The following is a 22,637-nucleotide window of genomic DNA, read 5'->3' on the forward strand; positions in this document are numbered from 1 at the left end:
TTTTTTAATCCTTATTTTTATTTTATGTTTATGACTGCCTGTAAGTTTGTTTATGCACACATAGGTGCATACAGGGCCCTCGAGATTAGGTGAGGCTGACTGATCCCCTGGGACTGGAGGTATAGATGATTGTGGGTCTCTGTGTGGATGCCAAGAATCAAACTCAAGCCCTGTGGAAGAATAGCTAGTGCTCTTAACCACTGAGCTGTCTCTCCAGTGCCCAAATATATCACTTTTAGACCATAACCTTCTACCTTTTGTCTCTATAGACACATAAAGGTACTTCATAATATAGAATGCATTCAGTCTAAAATCAAAAGCCCTTAAAGCTTTTAACAGTACAATATTATTCTGAAGTTAAGTGCAAAGTTTCTTCTGAAACTCTGATGATGTCTTCACATAAACTCCTATTAAAAAAAAAAAAAAAAAACATAACAGGTTACCTACTTCCAATATGGTATGACATAAAATAAACACTTCCACTTCTAAAGGGAGGAATGAAGAGTGTAACAAGGACAGTTTGGACTGATGCAGCACTGAAACCCAGCAGGGCAAACATCAAATCATAAACTCCTTGTTGGGTTTCTGGACTTGTGTTCCAGATGGCTTGCATAGCCCCACCCTTCCTGATCTGCCACCTGCAGCTCATACAGTCTTTCAAGCAGTTTCACCCCATTCCTGTAGCTTTTCTCAGCAGATGCCCCATTTTCCCGGCCTTCCGTGGCATGCCAGAACCTCCCAGTGCAGCTTAGGCTGTCACTTCCCTGCTTCACACAGTGGGGAATCCAACCCTGTCACATATTGCCCTGCCTCAGGGGCATTTTAGAACCTTGGCATGGTCTTCCATGCCACTTAACACTTGTTTCAACTTTAATGCCTGTAAAGCTGGTACCATGTGTATGATGCCAAGTGTTGCCAGCTTGAGATGTACTTAGGCTCCTGGACCAGAGTTGAATTGTTCTCTGTGTCTTCCAAGATGACTCTGGGGAGATAATTTTCCCTAGAGTTGTTTTAGAGCAGGGTACTCTTTCAGCAGCATTGTTTAGACTCCTTTAAAGGAGTTTGGGTTTTCTCAAGTTGTAGTACTAAAAGGGTGAAGTTGCTCTCTAGGCACTTTTCCTGGCTTTTCAGTTGAGATAGGTTTCTCTGGAATGTGGCCGGTCGGTCGGTCGGTCGGTCTGTCTGTCTGTCTATCTATCTATATGATTACATCTTCTTTCTTACCATTGTGGCCTGTCTGGAGCGCACACATACACTACACACACGCACACACGCACGCGCCCACGCCTGTGTGGAGGTCAGAGGATCTTATAAGTTGGTTCTTTCCTTCCAAAATGTTACAATCCAGGGATCAAACCAGTCTCAGGCTTGGCAGAAAATGTCTTGCTGAATCATCTTGCTGACATGTTGTCTTTAGCTTTAAATTCCCTTTTCCGAACAAATGGCACATTTTCCCATCATTTCGCTTCACTTGTTGTCTCTCACTGTAGACCTGGGTAAAAGCAGTAAGCAGTAATCAGGACACAGCCTGGATGCAGGATGCTATCTGGCTTAAATTTTTCTCAGCCAACTAAATTAGTTTATTACCTTTGAACTTGACGTCACTGAAGTTCTCAGGCCAAAGACAGAGGAAACCAGGGTCTTGGTTAGAATTTAACAGGAATGCCGCTAACCTACTTCGGAGTGGACTCCTTCCTCTTTGAAACCCTGTAAACAAGGCTTCCAGCGTTAATATTTTTCTTGGCAATCTGATTTTCCAAATTCCCACCAGAATGGCCTGTTAAACTCTTCTTACAACCTTCTAAGGCTTTCTCTCTTTTTTCTTTTTAAAATAAGTTATTTATTTTTATTTTATGTGCATTATCTGTGTGAGAACATTAGATCCTGGAGTTAGAGACAGTAGAGAGCTGCATGTGGGTGCTGGGAATTGAACCCAGGTCCTTTCGAAAAGTAGTCAGTGCTCTTACCTGCCGAGCCATCTCTCCAGCCTCAGTCTGTGGCTTTCTAAAGCCCAAAGTTCTAAGCTTTTCGATGTTCTTCTGTGAAGAATGTCAGAAGCCTTGCAATCAATCACATGGTCAGGTTCTTCACCACAAGTTCTGCTTCTGCTATCAGTGTCCTGTTAGTTAGTTACTCTCTTCATTGCTATGACGTTTTGGTTTTTCGAGACAGGATTTCTCTGTGTAGCCTGTCATTTCTGTCCTGGACTCACTCTGTAGAGCAAGCTGGTCTGGAACTCAGAGATCCAGCTGCCTCTGCCTCCCAGAGTGCTGGGATTACAGGTGTGTGCCACCACTCCTGGCTTGATAAAAACATCTTTAAAGAGGAAAAGTTTATTTTGCCTGACAGTTTGTGGGAAGACATGGTAGCAGAAACAGGAGGCTGGATGGTAACCTTACATTCACAGTCACCAGAGAGATGAGTGAATGCTCAGCTCATTTTCCCTTTTGTTCAGCTCAGGACCTGAACCTATGATGTGATGCAGTCCATATTCAGGATGGGCCTCTCACTTCCCTGAATTCAATGTAGAATCTCCTTGTCTGTCAGGCATACTCAGGTTTGCCTCCTGATGACTCTAGAGCCTGTCAAGCTGACAATATTAATTCACAGCTATTACTATGTTGATGTAACTAGGTAATTAATTCATCTCCATGGTTTTGAAGTGAGGGTGTGCGTGTGTGTGCGCGCGCGCGCACGTGCGCTTCTAGTTTGTATACAGGGCCTGGGGTATGTAGGATAAGCAAACTATAGCATTGTTTCCAAATCTCAAAGAAAGGTTTACTAAATATTTGGTTGCTTATAGTATTTGACAGTTATGGAACCAACAATAAGGGAAATACATGCAAAATATGTTCCTAAAGATTTCAGAGGTATGACATAGTACTCTGGCAGTTGTCTATTCCTTTATTTTTTCCTCTTTCCCCGCCTTTTCCCTTTCCCCTTTTCTATGTCATAATTATACAGTTGGGAAGTTTTAATTATTGAGGGAGGTCTGTGTATATTTAACTGACCAATGACAAAACAACAATCATAAACAAATACAGAGAATACAGTACTCATTTTCACTATTCAGCTAGCACATGTAAACTTGTCATCTTTTTAAATCATTGTGTGTACATGTACATAAGTGTGCCCATGGCATGTGTGTGTGCAGGGCAGAGGAAAATCTTGGGTGTCTGTCCTTGCCTTCCACCTTATTTGAACTAGGGCCTCCGTGTTCACCCCTGCATGTGCATCTAGCTGGCCTGTAAAGTATCCCAGGATTCTCTTGTTTCTATTATGATGTCTCTGGTGTCTCATGCCAGTAATTCAAGCACTCTAGCAGCTCAAGCCAGGGGAATGCCTTGCTATAAGTTCAAAGCCAGTCCAGACTACAAAATGAGGCAAATATTTATGGCATATGCTATCTTGATATTTTATTATTATTTAGCACTTAATTTTTCGTTGAAACAGTGCCTCATTTTGTGGTCTGGGCAGGCTTTAAACTTATAGCAAGGCATTCCTCTAGCCTGAGCTGCTGAAGTGCTTGAATTCAGGTATGAGCCACAATACCCGAGTAATATTTTAGTTTCTTATAGTCTTTTCTTCTCTGCCTCTGAAATGTGTGCAGCCCTGGCTTGCTTGGAACATGGTATGTAGACCAAGCTGCCTTGGAACTCAAAATAATCCTCCTGCTTATGCCTTCTGAATTCTGGGATTGTAGGTATGTTTTCTACATCTGATGAGCTTTTATGTTTTTAACTTTAAAATTTTCGAAGTTTCTGAGGAAGTATAAGAAATGTAGTTTGTAACTGATTAAATTATAAATGAGCCAGGTTGTATAAATGTTTGTGGGGAATCCCAGCACATTGGAGGCAGAAGGATCACTGTACGTTCAAGGCCACTCATGCTTCATACAAACACCCTGCCTCAAGCCATAAAGGGGCCTGAGACTTTACAGGTGGTGGTTTTGGACAACACTGAATGCAGGGGAAACAGGACCTATAGAGAAATTGTGAACAGTAGCATTGTGTGAGTAGAAGGAATGGTTTCCTATTTGAGACAGTCTCTTGTAGCGGTGGGCTTGAATTCCTGATCCTCCTGCTTCTGTCTTTCAGGTGCTGGGATTGTAGGCATGTGCTGGCAAAGAGGAAGGAGGTTTATGATTAATAGGTATTTCTTTTGGTTTGTAAGGGAAAATGTAAACCAGTTGTATTCTGGAAGAATATTCTTTTAGTTCTTAGTTTCTGATTTGAGTTTCTTTTGTATTTGAAAACTATTAACTCAGTTTTAGTTTAGGATGCATTATACAAAGTTAATTTAAAATTTCTTTCTCTTTTTTAAAAGTTCACATGAGAGATCCTAATAATCAACTGCATATAATTAAAAATTTGAAGATAGCAGTAAGCAACATTGTCACCCAGCCACCTCAGCCGGGAGCCATTGGGAAGCTTTTGAATGATGTCGTTTCTGGCAGCCAGCCTGCAGAAGGATTAGTCGCTAATGTGATTACAGCGGGAGATTATGACCTTAACATCAGTGGTATGTAACAAATGTTGTTATGATTTCTTAAATGAATTTTTTTAAATTAGGAGAATAATTCTCCACCTTGGAGACCTTTTAACCAAACATTTTAGTGCTTTCAGGGTGTTGGAGTTGGGCCCGCAGAGCGGTGCTGAAAGACATTCCAGGAACTTCTTTGTTTTTAGTCCAGCACCTTGTAGTAAATAACCTAGGGTAATCAGTGTTTCATGAGGAAACTAACAGTAGATAACAGGTTTTTTTATATGATTTAATATTGTTATTAAATGAAAAGCATGTTATACTTTTACTCTTGCTTGGTGTTAAGTGGAAATGTTTATAAAGTAGGTATAAAGACATAGTTTAGATACTTTAAACCAGTTTAGGTAGTAAGTACATGTTTTCATGATAAGACTGACAAGGAAAATAATGTATGAATATGTAGAATGAGTTAATATTTGATGTTATCTTTTCCGGTGTCCAAAAGTCTTATTAAAAATACATGGAGTGAATTCTTAAAAGGAAAGTGTTAAAAATATGTCATCTAGTTACAATCTCAGTCTCTTAAAAATTGTTTAAAAAGAGCATAAATTTTCTTAGGCTGGTACAGTTGATATTCTGACACTTACACATCCTAATTATATAGCTAAAGATCTTCCTGTACCAGTGAAGGCCAGCTGCTAAGGTGTTTGCCATGCAAGCCTGACAACTGGAGTTTGAGTCTCAGAACTCATGGGGATGTGGAAGAGAACTGACTGTACAAAGTTGTCCTCTGACCTCCACATAGGCTCTGTGGCATACATGCACCCTCACTAATAATAATAATACGAATACAGATCTTTCTACCATATACAGAGGACTTAGTGGCAGCTTTTAGGTTACCATTTGGTCTCTAAGTTTGTATGCATAAAAATATGTGCTGAATTACTGTGTTTTAGTCTGACATACCTTTCTTTGCCATTACTTTTAATTCCAGCAACATGGATTAACTTGATAATTTCATTTAATTTTTTATTTTATAGTGCTTGAATTTGTTCCAGAGCCTTAAACATACTAGTCATTGAGCCCACCACCGAGCGGTTATACCAATTAAAAGAATTTGAATTTTTAGATTCACGTCTAATCAGTTTCTGGCACAATGTATTTTAATGTGATGCAAAATTTTGAAGATTTACCTGAGAAATGGTAGAATTTGAGTTTTGGGTTTTTTGTTTTGTTTTTTTTGGTCGTCGGTGTTGTAGGAGTCAGGCAAGTACTCAGATGTTAGTGTGTTAAGCTTTCATACCATAAATTCTGAGTTAATCGGGGACTGAGGCAGGCCACTGACTTTGTGAGGCTTTGTTTCATCTGAAAACATGAACCCGACTAGATTCTTTCACTTCCATCCCCTTCCCTGTTCTCTCCTTCCTGGTCTGATCTTCTCTCGAACCCCTTCCTGTCCCCCTTTTCTCTTTCTCTCTTTCTCTATGTTCCTTTCCTTTCCCTGTTTTCTTCTTTGCCCAACGCCATTGTTATATTTTTTGTTTGTTTTGAGAACTCAATAGCAATACACTTCTTCTTCTTCCTTAGCCTTGGAATTAAAGGTGTGTGCCATCACACCCAGTTCTTCCTTTTTTTTTTTTTTTTTTGTGTGTGTGTGTGTGTGTGTGTGTGTGTTTTCTCTTTTTGGTTTTTCAAGACTATTTCTCTGGGTAGCCCTGGCTGGTCCTGTGTGGACCAGGCTGGCCTCCCAGTTAGAAGAGATCTGCCTGCCTCTTCCACCTGTGCTGGGATTACAGGCGTGCACCACCACACCCAGCCTCACAGTTCTTTCTTGAGGAAAGGCCTCAAGCTTTCTGTGTAGTTGATGGTGCTTTTGAACTCTGTGATCCTCCTGCCTCTACCTTTAAGTGCTAGGGTTTTAGGTGAGTATAACTACTTGCAGATTCTCTGAATCTATTTTACATATGGTCCTTCCTTCCTTCCTTCCTTCCTTCCTTCCTTCCTTCCTTCCTTCCTTCCTTCCTTCTCCTTCCTTCCTGTCCTTCCTTTTCTCTCTCTCTCTCTTTTTTTTTTTTTTTTTTTTTTTTTTTTGTTTGAGACAGGGTTTTGTTGTGTATCCCTGGCTTTCCTGGAACTTGTGACAGTCCTCTTGTCTCATCCTCTTGACAAGCCTGCACTGCTAAGCTTAACGTTTGGTTTTCAGATTTATTGATTTTCTGTTGTGCACTTTGCATGATGCAGAGAAATATATAAGGCACACTTTATAATGTAGTAAAGGACCATCATTAATCAGTAATCATAGTGGACTATGATTTATAATGTTACAGCCATAATGAATGTAGTAGAGATGGCTTATCTGGTATGCCAAAGGACTAAGGGGATACAAAGAGGAATTGTCTATCATATAGGAAAGTAGTTTTGAGGTTTTATGGGGTTTTTTTGTTTTTTTTTTTGTTTGTTTGTTTTTGTTTTTGGAGACAGGGTCTTGCTAAGTGTCTTAATTGCTTTTCTTTTACAATGAAAAAACACCATGACCGAGGAAACTTATAAAAGAAAGAAAGCATTTAGTTGAGGTCTTGCTTACTGTTTCAGAGGATGAGTTCCTGACCATCATGTTGGGGAGCATGGCAACAAGCATGCAGGTATGGCACTGGAGCAGTAGCTGAGAGCTATGCATCTTGAGGCACAACCATGAGGCAGAGAGTGACTGTACCTGACATGGGTTTTTGAATCCACAATGTTCCCTATCCCTCTCCAGTGACGCACTGCCAATAAGACCACACCTCATAATCCTTCCCAAATAGTTCTACCAACTAGGGGCTAAGAATTTAAATATGTGAACCTTGGGGCCCATTTTCATTCAAACTACCACAGTATGTTTCCGAAGGCTGACCTTCAGCTCACCGTGTAGCTCAGTCTAGCTTCCAACTCTTGATCTTCCACCCAGGCTTTCTGGTGTACAAACATATGTTTTTGTACTGAAAGTACTTTTGATCTCTAAGGTCCCCTCCGACATTTTTTTAAAACTTGGTAACAATGACACATGCACATAGATCGCTTAAAAGACAGAAAGAAGCAGTTCTGTTCTCCTCCATACCAGATTCTTTATTGTTTTTTATGGTGTTATATTTTCTCAAAAAAGTTTTAAATTTATTATGTGTGTGTTTTGGTAACATGTATGTTTGTGTACCAGGTGCATGCTTGGTATTCAAGGAGGTCAGAGGAAGGCATTCATCCTCTGGAACTGGGGCTGTAAACTGCCATGTGGATTCTGGGAACTGAACCCAGATCCTCTGCAAGAGCAACAAGTGTTCTTGACTGCTGAGTCATCCATCCAGCTCCTCTGAATTTCTTTTATTGTGTTTATTTACATGTATCTGTATGAGTGCACAAGAGTGGAGGTCAGAGGATAACTTGTGGAAATTGCTCCTTTCTTACTACAATGTGGGTCCTAGAAATTGAACTTAGATGTAAGGTTTGACAGCTAATGCCTCTAGGTACCGAGCCATTACACTAGCCTGGTGTTACATTTTCTAAGCCTTTTTTCCTCTCTGTCTGTTTGTCTGTCTGTCTGTCTTGGCAGGATCTCACTTGTAGTTCTGCTTGGCCTGGAACTTCGTGTGTAGACCAGGCTGGCTTTAAACTAATAGAGATCCACCTGCCTCTGTTCCCTGAGAGCGGAATTAAAGGTGTGAGCCACCACATTTTTATAAGCACATTTTTTATGGATATGTTGGTATCCATGTCTTCATCAGTTTTAACTAATTAAACAATAAGGACTTTTAATTAATTTTAACAATTAATAAAGCCTTAGGTAATTTTTAGGAAGGGGGTAATTATTTACTCTAAATTTTCTGCATCACCTAGTGTAGTTTCCATAATTTTTGGTTAATATTCCCTGTTTACAGTATTATTTCTAAATATAGTTTATCCTAGGGCTTTCTTTCTTTCTTTGTGTGTGTGTGTGTGTGTGTGTGTGTGTGTGTGTGTGTGTGTGTGTTAGTAATCATCTTTAAGATCATTTTGCTCAGAGTTCTTTGTATTCTCTCAACCTTCCTGAGTAAGATTTTGAATTTGTCAGGTCAGTTTTCAAGTAATTCCTCATCAAGATTCCTTCCAGAGACTTTTCTCTCTCTGTTGCTGGTGTCTCCAGTGAGGATGGTATCATTCCCCAGGGAGTTGAAAATTGCTTTGGGGGCTAAATATTTTTTTTATACAGGTACTTATTTCTCCAAAGAGTCATATCCATTCATTTTTATTATATAATTTCAGACTTTTTGGGTCAGGAGTGTAACTTAGTGAAAGAACACATGCATAGTGTGTAATGACCCCAAGCTGGGAAAAAGAGGAGTGGTTAGGAAAAGGAGTCTAAAGACTGCTGGGAATTGTGGCTCACGCATATAACCTCAGCACTGTGAAGGCTTAGGCATGGCTTAGGGTTGCTCCCAGTTCAAGGCCAGCCTGGACTACATGGTTCCAGGCCAGCCTACTATACAGACTAAGACTCTGTCTCAAAGGAAGTAAGTGTAAGAACATTCATTGGTGAAAGGTAACAAAAAGTTAAAAACTATTTATCTACGCCTGTCTTGTTCTGATGACTCTCCAAGGCACTTTCCACAGTTGTAATCCTATGGATTTTCTTTCCTTCTCTTACTTTATTTTACTTTATTAATATTACCATCATTCATAATGTGAATGTGTGTGTGTGTGTGTGTCCGTGTGCCATGGCACATTTATGGAGGTCAGAGGACCACATCGTTAGGTTCTTTTGTGGATTGTGTGGATCATGAATTCATTATCAGGCTTGCATCAGGGAGCAAGTATTTTTACCTACTGAACCAGCTAGCCACATTCAACTCACTCTCCCCACCTCTCTTTCTCATATTCTCTCTCTCTCTCTCTCTCTTTCTCTCGCTCCCCCCCCTCCCGCACCGCATGTATTTCCTCCAACTCAGGGTAGAATTCTCCTGCTTGACTCTTGAGTGTTAGGATTATAGGCAAGAATAGCCAGCTTGACTCATTCTCATCTTTTTTCATGTATTTCCTTGATTTGATGGAGGAGTCTTCCCTAGTAGCTTTCTGAGAAGGGTGTATAGAAGATATTTTTTTAAAAAGAAAATTCTTAACATGTTTTTTTTTTTTTAAAGTTTTGTATGGGTTATGTTACCTGCATGTATGTCTATGTACTACATGTATGTAGTACCCGTGGAGGCCAGAAGAGGCTGTTGGATCCTTTGGGATGGAGTTACAGATAGTTGTGAACCACCATGTGGATATTGGGAAAACAGACCTTGGGTCCTCTGCAGAAATAGCTAAACTAATTCTCATCTTTCTAGCCCTTTAAGATAAAAATTTTGAGAAGTAAATGAAAATGTATTTTAAACTTGACTGATGGTTTACCTGAACCAGTTAGAAACTTTTTCCTTCAGAGTTGATACTTTTGCTATTATCTTAAGAAACTTACTTTTTCTCAGCTTTAAGTAACTCAGAAGAAGTTCTTTGCCCTGCTGTCTCAAATGCATGGGGCTTCTGAGCTCCCAGCAGTGAGCACTTGTAACCATCTGGTCTGGCATGGTCTTTGGTATTGTGAACGTTCTTGAATTGTTTCTTTATTTGAAATTGTTCTCCACTTTTTTGTTCCCAGAGCTATTCTTAGTTGGATGTAGAATCTGAATGGCTGTTCAGTGTTCTGATCACTTTTATAGTATGCCCCCCCCCCCCCCCCCGGTTTTTCAAGATAGCATGTCTCTGTGTAGCCTTGGCTATCCTGGAACTCACTATGTAGGCCCAGATGGCCTCAAATTCAGAGATCTGCCTGCCTCTGACTCTCAAGTACTGGGATTAAAAGCATATACCAAGATACCTGATAAAACAGGATCGGATGAATCGGGAGGAGGTCCCCCCCATCAGTGGACTTGGAAAGGGGCACGGTGGAGATGAGGGAGGGAGGGTGGGATTGGGAGGGAATAAGGGAGTGGGACACGGCTGGGATACAGAGTTAATAAAATGTAACTGATAAGAAAAAAATAAAATTAAAAAAAAAAGCATATACCACCACTGCCCCTGATCATTTTTATGAATGTTGAAGAGGTTTGCTTTATATTGGCTTTTATATTGAAAATTTACTGTTCACTGTCTCTTAAAAATGATATTTCTTAGAAAACAGGTGTATTGGTGTGTACTCTTAATTCCTGCAGAAGCAGGAGGATATTTGAGTTTGAAAATAGCCTGGTTTACATAGTGAGTTCCAGGATAGCCAGGACTCCTTTTTTTTTTTTTTTTTTTTTAAGAATGTTAACTCATTGATAAGAGAATTCTAATTAATTATTAGTGGCTTTTTACTTTTCAGTTTTCTTTTATTCTGTGTCTTTTCTCTCTTTCACACTCTTTCTGTTTGGTCCTTTTCATGGAAAGTTCCTCATATCTGTTAAAAGATTGTTCCTGTTTCACATTGAGGTGTTAAGACGATCCTTTCTGGGCACAAAGAAAACTCACTAGTCAGGTCTTTATTTTGTGGTAAGGCTGTGTAAACTTGGAGGTGTTTGTTTCCAGTATTTATTATATGTAATTGTTTTCTTTGGGGCCATTTAGTTTCTCTGGAGATAGATTTTTAAAAATTGTTCTCTTTTAGCTATGGGAGTGGATTTAGTTTTGAGTGCTTTCTTAAAGTGGCTTTTGCTGGATAGTTAATAGGAATAGTGTAGTTATTGTTTGATTGTGAAACTTATTTAATTATATTACTTGGATTAAAGCTATACCAGCATTTGTACTCAAGAGTATTGTATGCTCTTTCTTTTTAAAAGCAGATACTGTGGCTGAACTGTTTAGACTTTCTTTTTTTTTTTTTTTAAACCAACTGTTAGGGTAAACCAACAGAAACTATTTCTCCAGCTTCTCCCTATTATTTCAAAATGTCACTTTTCAGTTTATCTGGCTGCCGGGGATTGGGCCACAGGCCTTGCACATGCTGAGTATATGCACTCTACTACCAAGCCACAGCCTCAGAGCTTAGGTTTAGTTTTGTGTCTTTGGAAACTAGGAATGAAATACGACATATGGAAATTAGTTTGGATAAAATTCCATCAGGACAGATTGTTACTCTGGGGGCTATTTTAAAAGTAGATTTATCCATTCTAGTACAGGCTTAGATATGCTGAGAAGTTTACATCTAGTTTGTAGACTAAGTTGGCATACTTTTCACTCATTCTGTTTAAGCAGTAGATGTTAGATATTTACCTCACAAGCCTGGCTTAACAGTGCCATATTTTCTTCATCAGATTGGTCAATTAAAGCTAATGTTCCTTGGTACAGTAATTGAAAAGACACTTTCATGGAATTGAAAGAATCCTCGTTATACACAGGTATTTCTTGTGATGGCTCTTCTTTTCCAGATTGTTCTTATGTTATTCCTTATTTATTGTCCATTGCCCCCCTTTTCAGTCTTTTTCATATTTGTGCCAAGTTAACATGTCTCTAATTTTTCAGATGTGAAAGTGGTCTTCTGATACTTTTTAAACTTTTACCTGTTCATCCTCTATTATCTATTATGTTTATTTTTTTAATTATAGTATCTTCCTAAATCTATACATTGCCCTGGAATAGTCTGGTTTGAACTGCATCTTATTTTGATAAAAATGGAAAAACATACTATTCCCCCCCTCCTTTTTTAATTTATTTACTATGTATTTAATGTTTTGTCTGCATGTATTGCCTGCATGTCAGAAGAGGGCACCAGATCTCCTCATAGATGGTTGTGAGCCACTGTATGGTTTCTGGGAATTGAACTCAGTACCTTTGGAAGTGCAGCCAGTGCTATTAACCTGTGAGCCATCATTCAAGCCCCCTTACTATGCCTTTCTTACCAAGGCAAAGTACATTATGTAGAGATGCTAGTCTCACACTCCCTTTGTAACTGAGGATGGTTTTTGAACTCCACCTCCTGCATTCTCCCAAGTACTTGCTTGGCTTGTTGAAGGAAGCTTTCACACAGGGAATCATGACTGCTATTTTACTTGCTAATAAAGAAAAGAATAGAAACAAACTAGTGATCTCATCCCAAACTATGTACAAGCATTTTTAAGGTGAGGGAATTGTCATTAAGTATTAAAAGTCTTAGGTTAAACACAAAAATAAAAAAATAGCATTTTTCTCCTACTTCCTAGAAAGAGCATAATATTAAAAATATAACAAAAATATTTGATAGTTAACAAAGTTAAAGGTAGACAAAGGAATCACACACATTTTCATAGCACCTTAAACAAGCGGCTGAGTAAAAAAACTTGTTAACCTGTCTGAAGGGTGAAGACCATTTTTGCCATGCTTCACACACCTGTGCTTAATGTCCATTGTTTCTTTCACTGTATTCATGAAGTGTGTCTGAGTGTGTGTGTGTGTGTGTGTGTGTGTGTGTGTGTGAGTGTGTGTGGCTTTTTACTTTTTATTCAAGTTAGTTGGAAGTTATATATATATATATGTATATATATATACACACACACACACACACACACACTTATAAAGATTTATTATTTATATAGTATTCTGTCTGTGTGTACACTTGTATGTCAGAAGAGGGCACCTGATTTCATTACAGATGGCTATGAGCCACCATGTGGTTGCTGGGAATTGAACTCAGGACCTCTGGAAGAGCAGCCTCTTATCAGAGGTGCTCTTATCCTCTGAGCCAACTCTCCAGCCCCCATATATACTTTTATATATAACTGTTCATAAAGTTTCAAAGTCAAATCATGAAACACAGTTGGGATTGTGGCTCAGTGGTAGAGTGCTTGTCTGTGGTGCTTGATATTCTGAGTTTGGTCCTTAGCACCACATAAACCGTGTATAGCGGCATATACCTGCAGTTCCAGCACTTGGGAGGTGGAGGCAAAAGGATCAGAGTTTATTAGTTTCATTTCTGTTGTCTCTGGTTACATATCCTGACAAAAGCAACTTAGGAGAGAAAGGATTTATTTTGGGAAGAAATGACCTCAAGGCGAGCTGTTCATGTTTCTTTGGCAGTCTTGAAGTAGAATAAGAATATGGGGCCAGGTTAGAAAACCTCAAAGCCCAGTTGTAGTGATGATTTTTTTGTTTGTTTTGTTTTTTTGAGACAGGGTTTCTCTGTGTAGCTTTGGCTGTTCTGGACTTGCTTTGTAGACAAAGCTGCCTCCAAACTCACAGAGACCTGCCTGCCTCTGCTTCTCTGAGTGCGGGGATTACAGGTGTGTGCCACTGTGTGTGGCTCTAGTGATATATTTTCACCAGCAAGGTTCCACCTTCTAAAGATTCCATAACCTTTCCAAACAGTGCCACCAGTTGGGGACCAAATATTCAACTATATGAGCCAATGGGGGAGGGAGCTATTTTACATTTAGACCACAACAAGGACTTTAAGGTCACCCTTTCTTTGCTACACAGTAAATACAAGGCAGCCTGGGCTATCTGAAACCCCTGTCTTAGACAATAAAACAAAAGACTAAACCCATAATACAAAGAGAGTTAGCCTCCTGCTCTATCTACCTCCTTCTTCTCCCCCATCTCCCTTCCCTTTATTCCCCTCCCTTTTGCTCTCCTTTCTTCTTCCAGAGAGGTAATTGATTAGGGTTGTTTTGTTTTATTTTTTGAGACAGGGCTTCTCATAAATCCATGGCTGTCCTTCCTTTGTAGACCAGGCTGGCCTTGAACTCACAAAGATCCACCTGCCTCTGCCTCCCCAGTGCTGGGATTACAGGTGTGTACCACCATGCCTGGTTTTTTAGGCTTTTTTTTTCTTGTGGCGGAAATTGGGCTCAAGCCCAGGGGTTCGTGCATGCTAGCAAATTTCCTACCACAAAGCTATATCCAAGGCCTATATGTGTTAGGTTTATCTTTTCATTATTTGTCTTTGAAAATATAAACAAATATGTATGTAGCTTTTTACATATTTTCTATTCTTAAACAAAATGCAAAATTGTTGGCTGCTGCTTTGTTTTATTGTTTTTTGAGACAGTCTGGCTCAATAGTCTTGGTTAGCATTGAACTCATAGCCATTATCTTGCTGCATCAGACTTCTAAGTGCTGGGGTTACAGGTGTGAGCCACCATGCCTAACTTTGGCTGTTGCTGATTTTACTTCACAGCCTTATGGAGAGACTTTCCTCTTTCTCTTTTAGTTGCATAGTGTGCCATTAATGAATGGGCCATAGTTTCCATAATGTGCCATTTAATGGATGGACCATACATAGATTACATTGTGTGCCATTTAGTGGATAGACTTAATTTAATCTAGCTTTTTTTTTTCCTTTTTTTTTTTTTTTTTTTTGTCATTGTTAGTCATATAGTCCAGGATGATCTCAAACTCCCAATCTTCCTGCCTCTGTCTCCTAGTTGCTAGGAGTCCACGTATTTGCCATCATACCCAGGGAAAATTTGTTAACATAGATAATATAGTCTGGCATAGAAATTTGGAACATCTACTACCAAACAGAATTTTTTTCCTTTGACTACAGTTTTCTTTCTTTTTGTTGTTATTTTTTTAATTTTTATTTTTTTAATATTAATTACAGGTTATTTACTTTGTATCCAGCCATAGCCCCCTCCCTCATTTCCTCCCAATCCCATCCTCCCTCCCTCATCTCCTCCCTACCCCTTTCCAAGTCCACTGATAGGGGAGGTCCTCCTCCCCTTCCATCTGACCCTAGTTTATCAGGTATCTTCAGGACTGGCTGCAGTGTCCTCTGTGGCCTAGCAAGGCTGTTCCTCCCTCGGGGTGGGGGGGGGGGGGGGGGAAAGGAGCCAGTCATTGAGTTCATGTCAGAAATAGTTCCTGTTCCCTTTACTAGGGCACCCACTTGGATACTAGCAACAGTAAGGTAACAGAGGTGAACAAATAATCAGAATTGTTCTGGCTATATAGTCATTTTGTGAAGTGAGCCATTTTGTGAAACAGACATTTTGTTACTTAGTCGAAAGTTTCAGTATCTCTTTTCTTGGTATTGATAATAAATTAAAAACACATGAATTTTTTAGCTGGAGATTATTAACTGAATTGGAGGTAAGAATTTGTTCTTATTGGTGAGAAAATTAGTTTCCTGTTGTGACAAATGCATATAGTTGTGTTATTCATTTTCCATTTCCATGAAGATTACAGTTTTGCTGGGAAATGTTATAGTAATGTCCTCCTAACCAGACTACAAATATGAGCATTTCTTGTAAAAACATTTGTTGTAATTAATTTTCTTTTTGTTGGGGCAGGATCTCTCTGTGTAGTTCTATGTAGACCATGCTGGCCTTGAACTCAGAGATCTGCTTGCCTCTGCATCCCCAGTGCTAGAATTAAAGGTATGTGTCACCACACCTAGCTACAGTTAAAAATATATTTTATATATATATTACATATATTGTATGGTGACACAAAAGAAAGTCTACACAGGTAACCAAAGGTCATACCAGGTTACACAGTGGGATCCTATCTCAAAACACAAAAACAAATAACCAAAAGCTTATTTAGCACCAGGTGAGATTTGGTCAACATGTATAGTTCTTTTTTTCTCTACCTTTCTAGTCATTTATGCCTGGTTCTCCAGTCTCTACCTTAAAGTGCTAGGATTACAGCCATATGACACTGTGCCTGCCTAACTGGCTGTGCCCAGCACCCTTCTTTGTCTCTTGCTTTCTGTCTGTTTTCACTCAACTGTTTGAGAACTGATTTCACTTTGTAGTTCAGGCTGATGGCAGATTTGTTATCCTCTTGCTTCACTCACTTTGAGTGCTGGGATTAGAGGCATGAACAACCATGTCCAACTAAGTTATGTTCAGTTTTTTAAAAAATGAAGATGTGATATTGCTGAAGAGTTCATTTGATTATAAAGTAATTATCTTTGGATTTCTCTTTTGAAGGGCTTTGATGGGTCAGTGAGATGGCTCAGTGGGTAAACTTGCTGGTAGCTGTATCCTAACCGACTAAGTTTAGTTCCCAGAACCCATGGTGTAAGCAGAGAACCAATCTGAAAGTGGTCCTCTGACCCTCCACATTGCATGAACACACACAGATGATAATATGTAAAAATTTAAAGGCTTTGTTGTAGTCAAACTCAAGTCATCAGCTCTAGAATTTGTCAGCCACACCCATCTTCACATTTTGAGCCAGTTGACTCTGTGTGTGTGGAGCTGGTTTGCTCTGTGCACTCTAAGATGTATGAGTTTCTGACCTCTTTCCCTTAGTACCAGGAGTCGTGTCTCCTTTTCTGTTGTGATTCCAGTATTGTCCAGTTCTTCCTGAGGAGTTGAATCCACCTTGGTGGAGAGCCATTGTTGTAAAGTGTGATCTCTAATGAGCAGAATCTGCTTACCATGTGATGACTGGTACAGGGAACTAAGTTTAGTTCCAGTTACCTTGATCCAGTAAATACATGGTTCTAGGGATGCTGTACAGGCTTGGGAGTGACACTTCATTCTAATAACCTGTATGGTTCCACATATAAATGTATTTGTGTGAATAGCGTAAAATATGTTACGTATGCTGTATATCTCCTTAAATATATGAATGATTTGATGTAGTTATGTAAAATCCTGTATCTACAAATAAAATTGTTTTGTTTGACTTGATATCAAATGTATCTTCTTAAAGCACAGGTAAAATACTTGTTTGTTACTAGAAATTATCTTTTATAAACTGAATTTTAACCATTTTGCATGTTGTTAATTTTTAGCTACTACTCCGTGGTTTGAGTCTTACAGAGAGACCTTTCTGCAGTCCATGCCAGCATCAGATCATGAGTTTCTGAACCACTATTTAGCATGTATCCTTTAAGTCATCTGAAAGCCAGAAAGTTGTTAATCATAGAAACAAAGATAAAGTTCTTGAGAAGTTATAAAAACTGGAGAAATTATTATTATCATCATCATTTCATCATTCATTCATTCATTCATTCATTCATTCATTCATTCATTCACTTGTTTGTTTATTGGTTTGTCAAGACATGAAGGGTTTTTCTGTAGCCTTGGCTGTCCTGGAACTCTGTAGACCACACTATCCTTGAACTCAGATTTACCTCTCTCTGCCTCCTGAGCACTGGGTTTTAAGGTGTGCCAGCCCAGAGAAATTATTTTTTTTATTGGTAGTGATATCATGTTCAAAACTATTTTTCTTTATTTTGGACTTTTTGATCTGATTAGTTGAGAAGTGTGTGCATATCTGAGTGTGGTGTATGTGTGGTATATGTGAATGTGGTTGTGCAAGTGTGTATGCTTGTGCACTTGGAGGCCAGAGGAAGAGGTCTTTCTTAGATGTTCTGGCTTAGAACTGTAGTGCATACGTAGCCTTGAACTTGTAACCCTCTTGTCTCAGCCTTCTGAGTAGCTTACAGGGATGACAGGCCTGTGCTATGAGGCCTAGCCAGAAGAGCTCTCCTAAAATTTATATTAATAAGGCAGTGTTCATCATTGAGAGATGTGATAATTTCCCTGACAATGTGGTTATAAGGTATGTTGGTGGCATCGTCTGGTGAAGCTGAACCTATGGAAGAGTTTTCAAAGTTGTCACAAGAACAGCATCGAATTCAGCACAACAGTGATTATTCCTACCCTAAGTGGTTTATCCCAAATACACTTAAATATTACGTGCTTTTACATGATGTAACTTCAGGAGATGAGCAAAGGTAAGTGTTAACATTTTAATTTATTTTTTATTTTTATTTTATTTCATTTATTTATTTATTTTCAGGCAGGGCTTCTCCGGGTAGCTTTGGCTGTCCTGGACTTACTTTGTAGACCAGGCTGGCCTTAGTCTCACAGAGATCCACCTGCTTCTGCCTCCCAAGTACTGAGATTACAGGTGTGTGCCACCACACCTGGTACGTTTTAATTTTTACTTTTTTAAAAAAGAATCACATATTTTTGGTTTGTGTGTGTGTGCACTTGCATACATGTGCATATGTGTTTTGGCACATGTGGAGGTCAGAAGACATCTTTTAAGAGTTGGTTCTCTTCCACCATGGAGTCGGGCTTGGGGCTTGAATTTAGGTTGTTTGTGGCAAATACTTTCACTTACTGAGCTGCCTTGCCCCTAAAATGAATTCTTGTAATGTAAACAAAAAATAATTTTATATTTATGCTTTAGAGTTTATTTTGACAGTTTTTTTTGAAAGTGTAGGTCAAATTAACCTTGTTTCATACTATTCTTGATATCTGATTGCCATTTAGGACTTATAATTTATAATCCTTATTTTTGAACATAAGTGATCACTGGTTGAGATATTGGTAATGATATCAGTAGTTGAAACTGCGTGTGTGTCCTGAGCACAGTCTACCATTGAGCAGCAGCCCCACCTTCTTTGTATCTTCCTATAACTTAAACTCAGAAAAAGAACAGTTTACCTCATGTGGAGTATTCATCTTTAGGATTAAAAAAAAATGTCCAAAGCCCATTGGAAAAAGAGTAGTGTAAGTAAAAAAAAAATAGTGTGAGCAGGTTATTAAAATTCTTTTGAGTCAGTTGAACATGGCCTCCTCCCACCCCCCTGTATTGAATGTTTGTAATAAGGATGTTCAGTAGGCATTGGAAAATTAGGTCAATGATTCTTAATTTTTAAAAATGATTTATTATGGTGTGTGTCTATGTATGTGTGTTTGGGTGCACATCACAACATGCATGTAAGGTCAGATGACACTTCAAAGGGGTCAGTTCTCTTTCTACCATGTGGGTCCAGGGGACAGGACTCAGGTCTTGAGACATGACAGTATGCACATTTATCCACAAACCATCTCAGTAGCCCAGATCCTAGCTTTTTTAGCAGTATTAATAAAGTGAGCAGGAATTTGGCTTCAGTGTATATATACATAAACATGTTTCTATATGTATTTAGATACTTTGTTTTATAACTTTTACTAACCTAGCTTTAATAGGATGTTGTATGATTTTGTTGTTTACTAGGGTTATTTGTACAATATTAGTGTTTGCTCATGAATAATTCTTCATATTTTCCAGATGTTGCCCTGCCCCCAAAATAGTGAATGGACTGAAGATACCCTATTTAAGCTAGACTTGGGGCTAGATATATATGTAGGCTCAGTGATAAAGCTTACCTTTTTTTGAGGTCCTGGGTTCATTACCAGCCTTGAAAGAATTAAACAATTATAAATAAACAAGCAGACCAAACCAAGTGGAACCAGGACTTCATTTCTCACAGTTTTGTATTTCCTGCTTAGGTTGTCACATTTCAATTCATTTTCTCTATCAGTAGCTAGCATAGTTAGTAACTACTTTCCTTCTTTACTTCCTGAAACATATTTCATGAAGCCTAAGCTGGGTTCAAACTTGATATACAGTTGAAGATGGCATGTATTTTTTTCTTTTAAAAATATGGAAATTTTTTTTTTTTTTAAATCTGAGAAGTAGCTTCAGCTGTTCTTGAGTTTTTCAAGAACAAAGTGTGGGTTTGTGTAGTGAAATCTTCGTCTGCTTTGGTCTAGTTCTCTTTCCTTTTTTTTCCCTGTCCTGTAAACATTTTTTGATGTTATAATTTTTTTCATTTGTTAATAAATGGTTTTAAAAGATACTCTCCAATTACGCTCTCTGAAAGTGAGTTCCCACAGTTGACAAGAAGCTGTTAATCTGTATGTTTGAAGTAGTTCTTTGGAAATAGGCAGTCTCCACTGTGGCATGTGGAGTACTCCCAGATGGTCTGCGCTGTAAAGAAACTAATTTTGCTTTCTACAGTTCACCCAAACTAGTTTGGCCATTAGAATTCCCTGTGCAACAGATAGGACTGTCTTGACGATAAATTTTAATTCTAATCATGCGTTTTCGTTTATATTTTTATATTTTCTAAATTTTCTGTTTTGCCTTTTTGGGGGGATATTCTTGGATTTAAAATGTCTGTTGTTAGGGCTGAATTGATATTCAGGGTTAAGAGCACTTGCCACCCTTACAGGTGACTCAGGGTCAGGTCCCAGCACCCACATGGTTGTAATTCAGCCCCAGGGAATCTGACACCGTCTTCTAGACTCCTTGAACTCTTGCATGCAAGTAGTGCACATTAAATCCATGCAAGGTTGCGCGAGCGCGCGCGCGCGCGCACGCGCGCGCACACACACACACACACACACACACACACACACACTTAAAAAAACCTAAATACAATAAAATTTGTTGCCTGAACTCCCCGGATGTCTTAGTGGATAAAGGCTCTTGCTGCTAATGGTGATGACCTGAGTTCAGTCTCCAGTATCAATGCAGTAGAAAGAGAAAACCATCTCCCGTAAGTTGTCCTCTGATGTTCACATGAAGTGTGGTATGTCATTAGCCTCCCCACGTAAATAAAAGTATGAAGGGAATATAAGGACAAATAAATAAAAAATTAAGGTCTGTCTAAAGTTATTACAAAATTCTTTCTCTTTTCTTTAGAGCTGAATCAATTTATGAAGAAATGAAACAGAAATATGGAACTCAAGGTTGCTATTTACTTAAAATTAATTCTCGAGCACCGAATCGAGCATCTGATGAGCAGATACCAGATCCTTGGAGTCAGTATCTCCAGAAAAACAGTATTCAAAACCAGGTACATCTCTGAAAAACTGAACCAAACCACAAAAGCTATATTTAAGTTTATGTCATAAAGATATGATTGTAGATTTTTCTTTCTTTTTTTCCTCTCTCTCCCTTCTGCTTTCTGTCTCCCCTCTTTCTTCTTTCCTTCTTCCCTCCTCCCCTCCCTTTCTCCCTCCCTCCCTTTCTTTCTTTTTTTTTGAGGGGTAGATGAAGGTACTTATACCTGATTGGAACTTGTTATCAGATCAAGCTGGTCTCAAACTCAGAGATCCACCTATTTTTGCCTGCTGAGCACTAGGATTAAAGGTGTGTGTCGCTAAGCCTGGCTAGCTCTTTGTTTTCTTTTTCTAGGATAGATAGTGTAGGCAGGTTGTGAAGTTGCTATATATACAGCCCAGGCTGTCTGTCCCCATCTTTGAATCATCTTACCTCAGCTTCGCAGGTATTGACATTTTTCATATCCACTATCATGGGTCTAGAAAATTTTTATTTATTAGTTTTGTAACTGAGCATAGTGCATTTACAAAGCCAAAATAAGCATAACCAAGACATACAAGAGGGGAGAAAGGTGACGTACATGCAGCAGGCAAGGTAAGCAGGAGAGTTATTTTCAATGCAGTGCCACCCTTGGCCAGAGGAAGCGTGAAAGTTTCTTTTGGGGTCCATCCCTAAGCTTTCTCTGTGTTTCTTCCCAAGTGTGCTCAGTTTAAGGTCATAACTTAAAGAGTAGATAGATGCATTGTTAGACGTGCTCAGAGTCATAGAGCACATGTGAAAGGTTAAAGTGATGGACAGAAATATCTCTGGTCATGCTCAGCGTGCACCATCGGTATGAGCTCTTAGATAAAATGGTTCAAAAGCTGTTTTTAATCCAGTAAAGCACATCGAGGTATATGATAGCATTAGGTGCTATGTTTTTGAAAAGTGAATTACATGCTGTATCAGTTACTTTTTGTTGCTGTCATAAACACCATGAAGAAACGGTTTATTTTACCTTACCATTGTTGATAAATAAAACCCATCAAGGTGGGGGGAAAACATGAAAGCAGGAGTCCGAGACTCGCCTGGCGGTCAGAAAACAGAGATCACTTTTCATCTACAACAGGAAGCAGAGAGCGAGAAGGAAGTGGTATGAGTCAAATCAACCCTCAAAAGCTGCCCCAAGTGATGTTTTCCTCCAGCAAGCCTCAAAATTCAGTACCACCAGCTAGGGACCAAATGTCCCAATACATGAACCTATGGGGAACATTCCTCATTCAAACCAGAGCATATACTATGGCCATTGTACAGAGATAGATATTTGGATTTGTCTGTGAAATTAACTAAGAATGCACTCAGGAGGCAGAGGCAGGTGGGTTTCTATGAGTTCAAAGCCAGCATGATGTACATGTGAGACCCTACCTGAGCCCCACCCCATAACCCCCAAATTAACTGAGTTGTTAGTCTGTTCTTCATTATTCCTGTGCTGGGTTTGCCTTCCTATGTTTTCAGCATGCTTTCTTTGGCCATTTTGTCCATGGAGCTCATACTTTCTAGTTCAGTAGATTTTGCCTCTTATCATTTGGTCTTTCATTCTTGAATTTTTGGAAGTTATTTCTTTTTTCTTTGTTACTTTCTTGAGTTCTAGGTAA

The 22,637-nt window shown here is 39.0% G+C and overlaps 1 protein-coding gene across 3 annotated transcripts in view; it reads left to right on the top strand.

The window, feature by feature from the left end:
- Trappc8 (trafficking protein particle complex subunit 8) overlaps positions 1 to 22,637 on the top strand; it is an 83,400-nt gene that overhangs the window by 6,670 nt on the left and 54,093 nt on the right. For 2 of the 3 annotated variants that reach the window (XM_055625499.1, XM_055625500.1), the window contains exons 2-5: positions 4,327 to 4,521; positions 17,168 to 17,257; positions 17,941 to 18,115; positions 20,863 to 21,016. In XM_055625499.1, the coding sequence (XP_055481474.1) occupies positions 4,327 to 4,521; positions 17,168 to 17,257; positions 17,941 to 18,115; positions 20,863 to 21,016 (614 nt within the window). Of the gene's footprint in view, positions 1 to 4,326; positions 4,522 to 11,759; positions 11,844 to 17,167; positions 17,258 to 17,940; positions 18,116 to 20,862; positions 21,017 to 22,637 lie in introns of those variants that run through there. The other variant, XM_055625501.1, reaches the window with a different exon arrangement.

The sequence above is a fragment of the Psammomys obesus genome, unplaced genomic scaffold (genome assembly GCF_907164565.1).
Source record: "Psammomys obesus unplaced genomic scaffold, mPsaObe1.curated_primary_1811, whole genome shotgun sequence".
NCBI classification, from domain to species: Eukaryota; Metazoa; Chordata; class Mammalia; order Rodentia; family Muridae; genus Psammomys; species Psammomys obesus.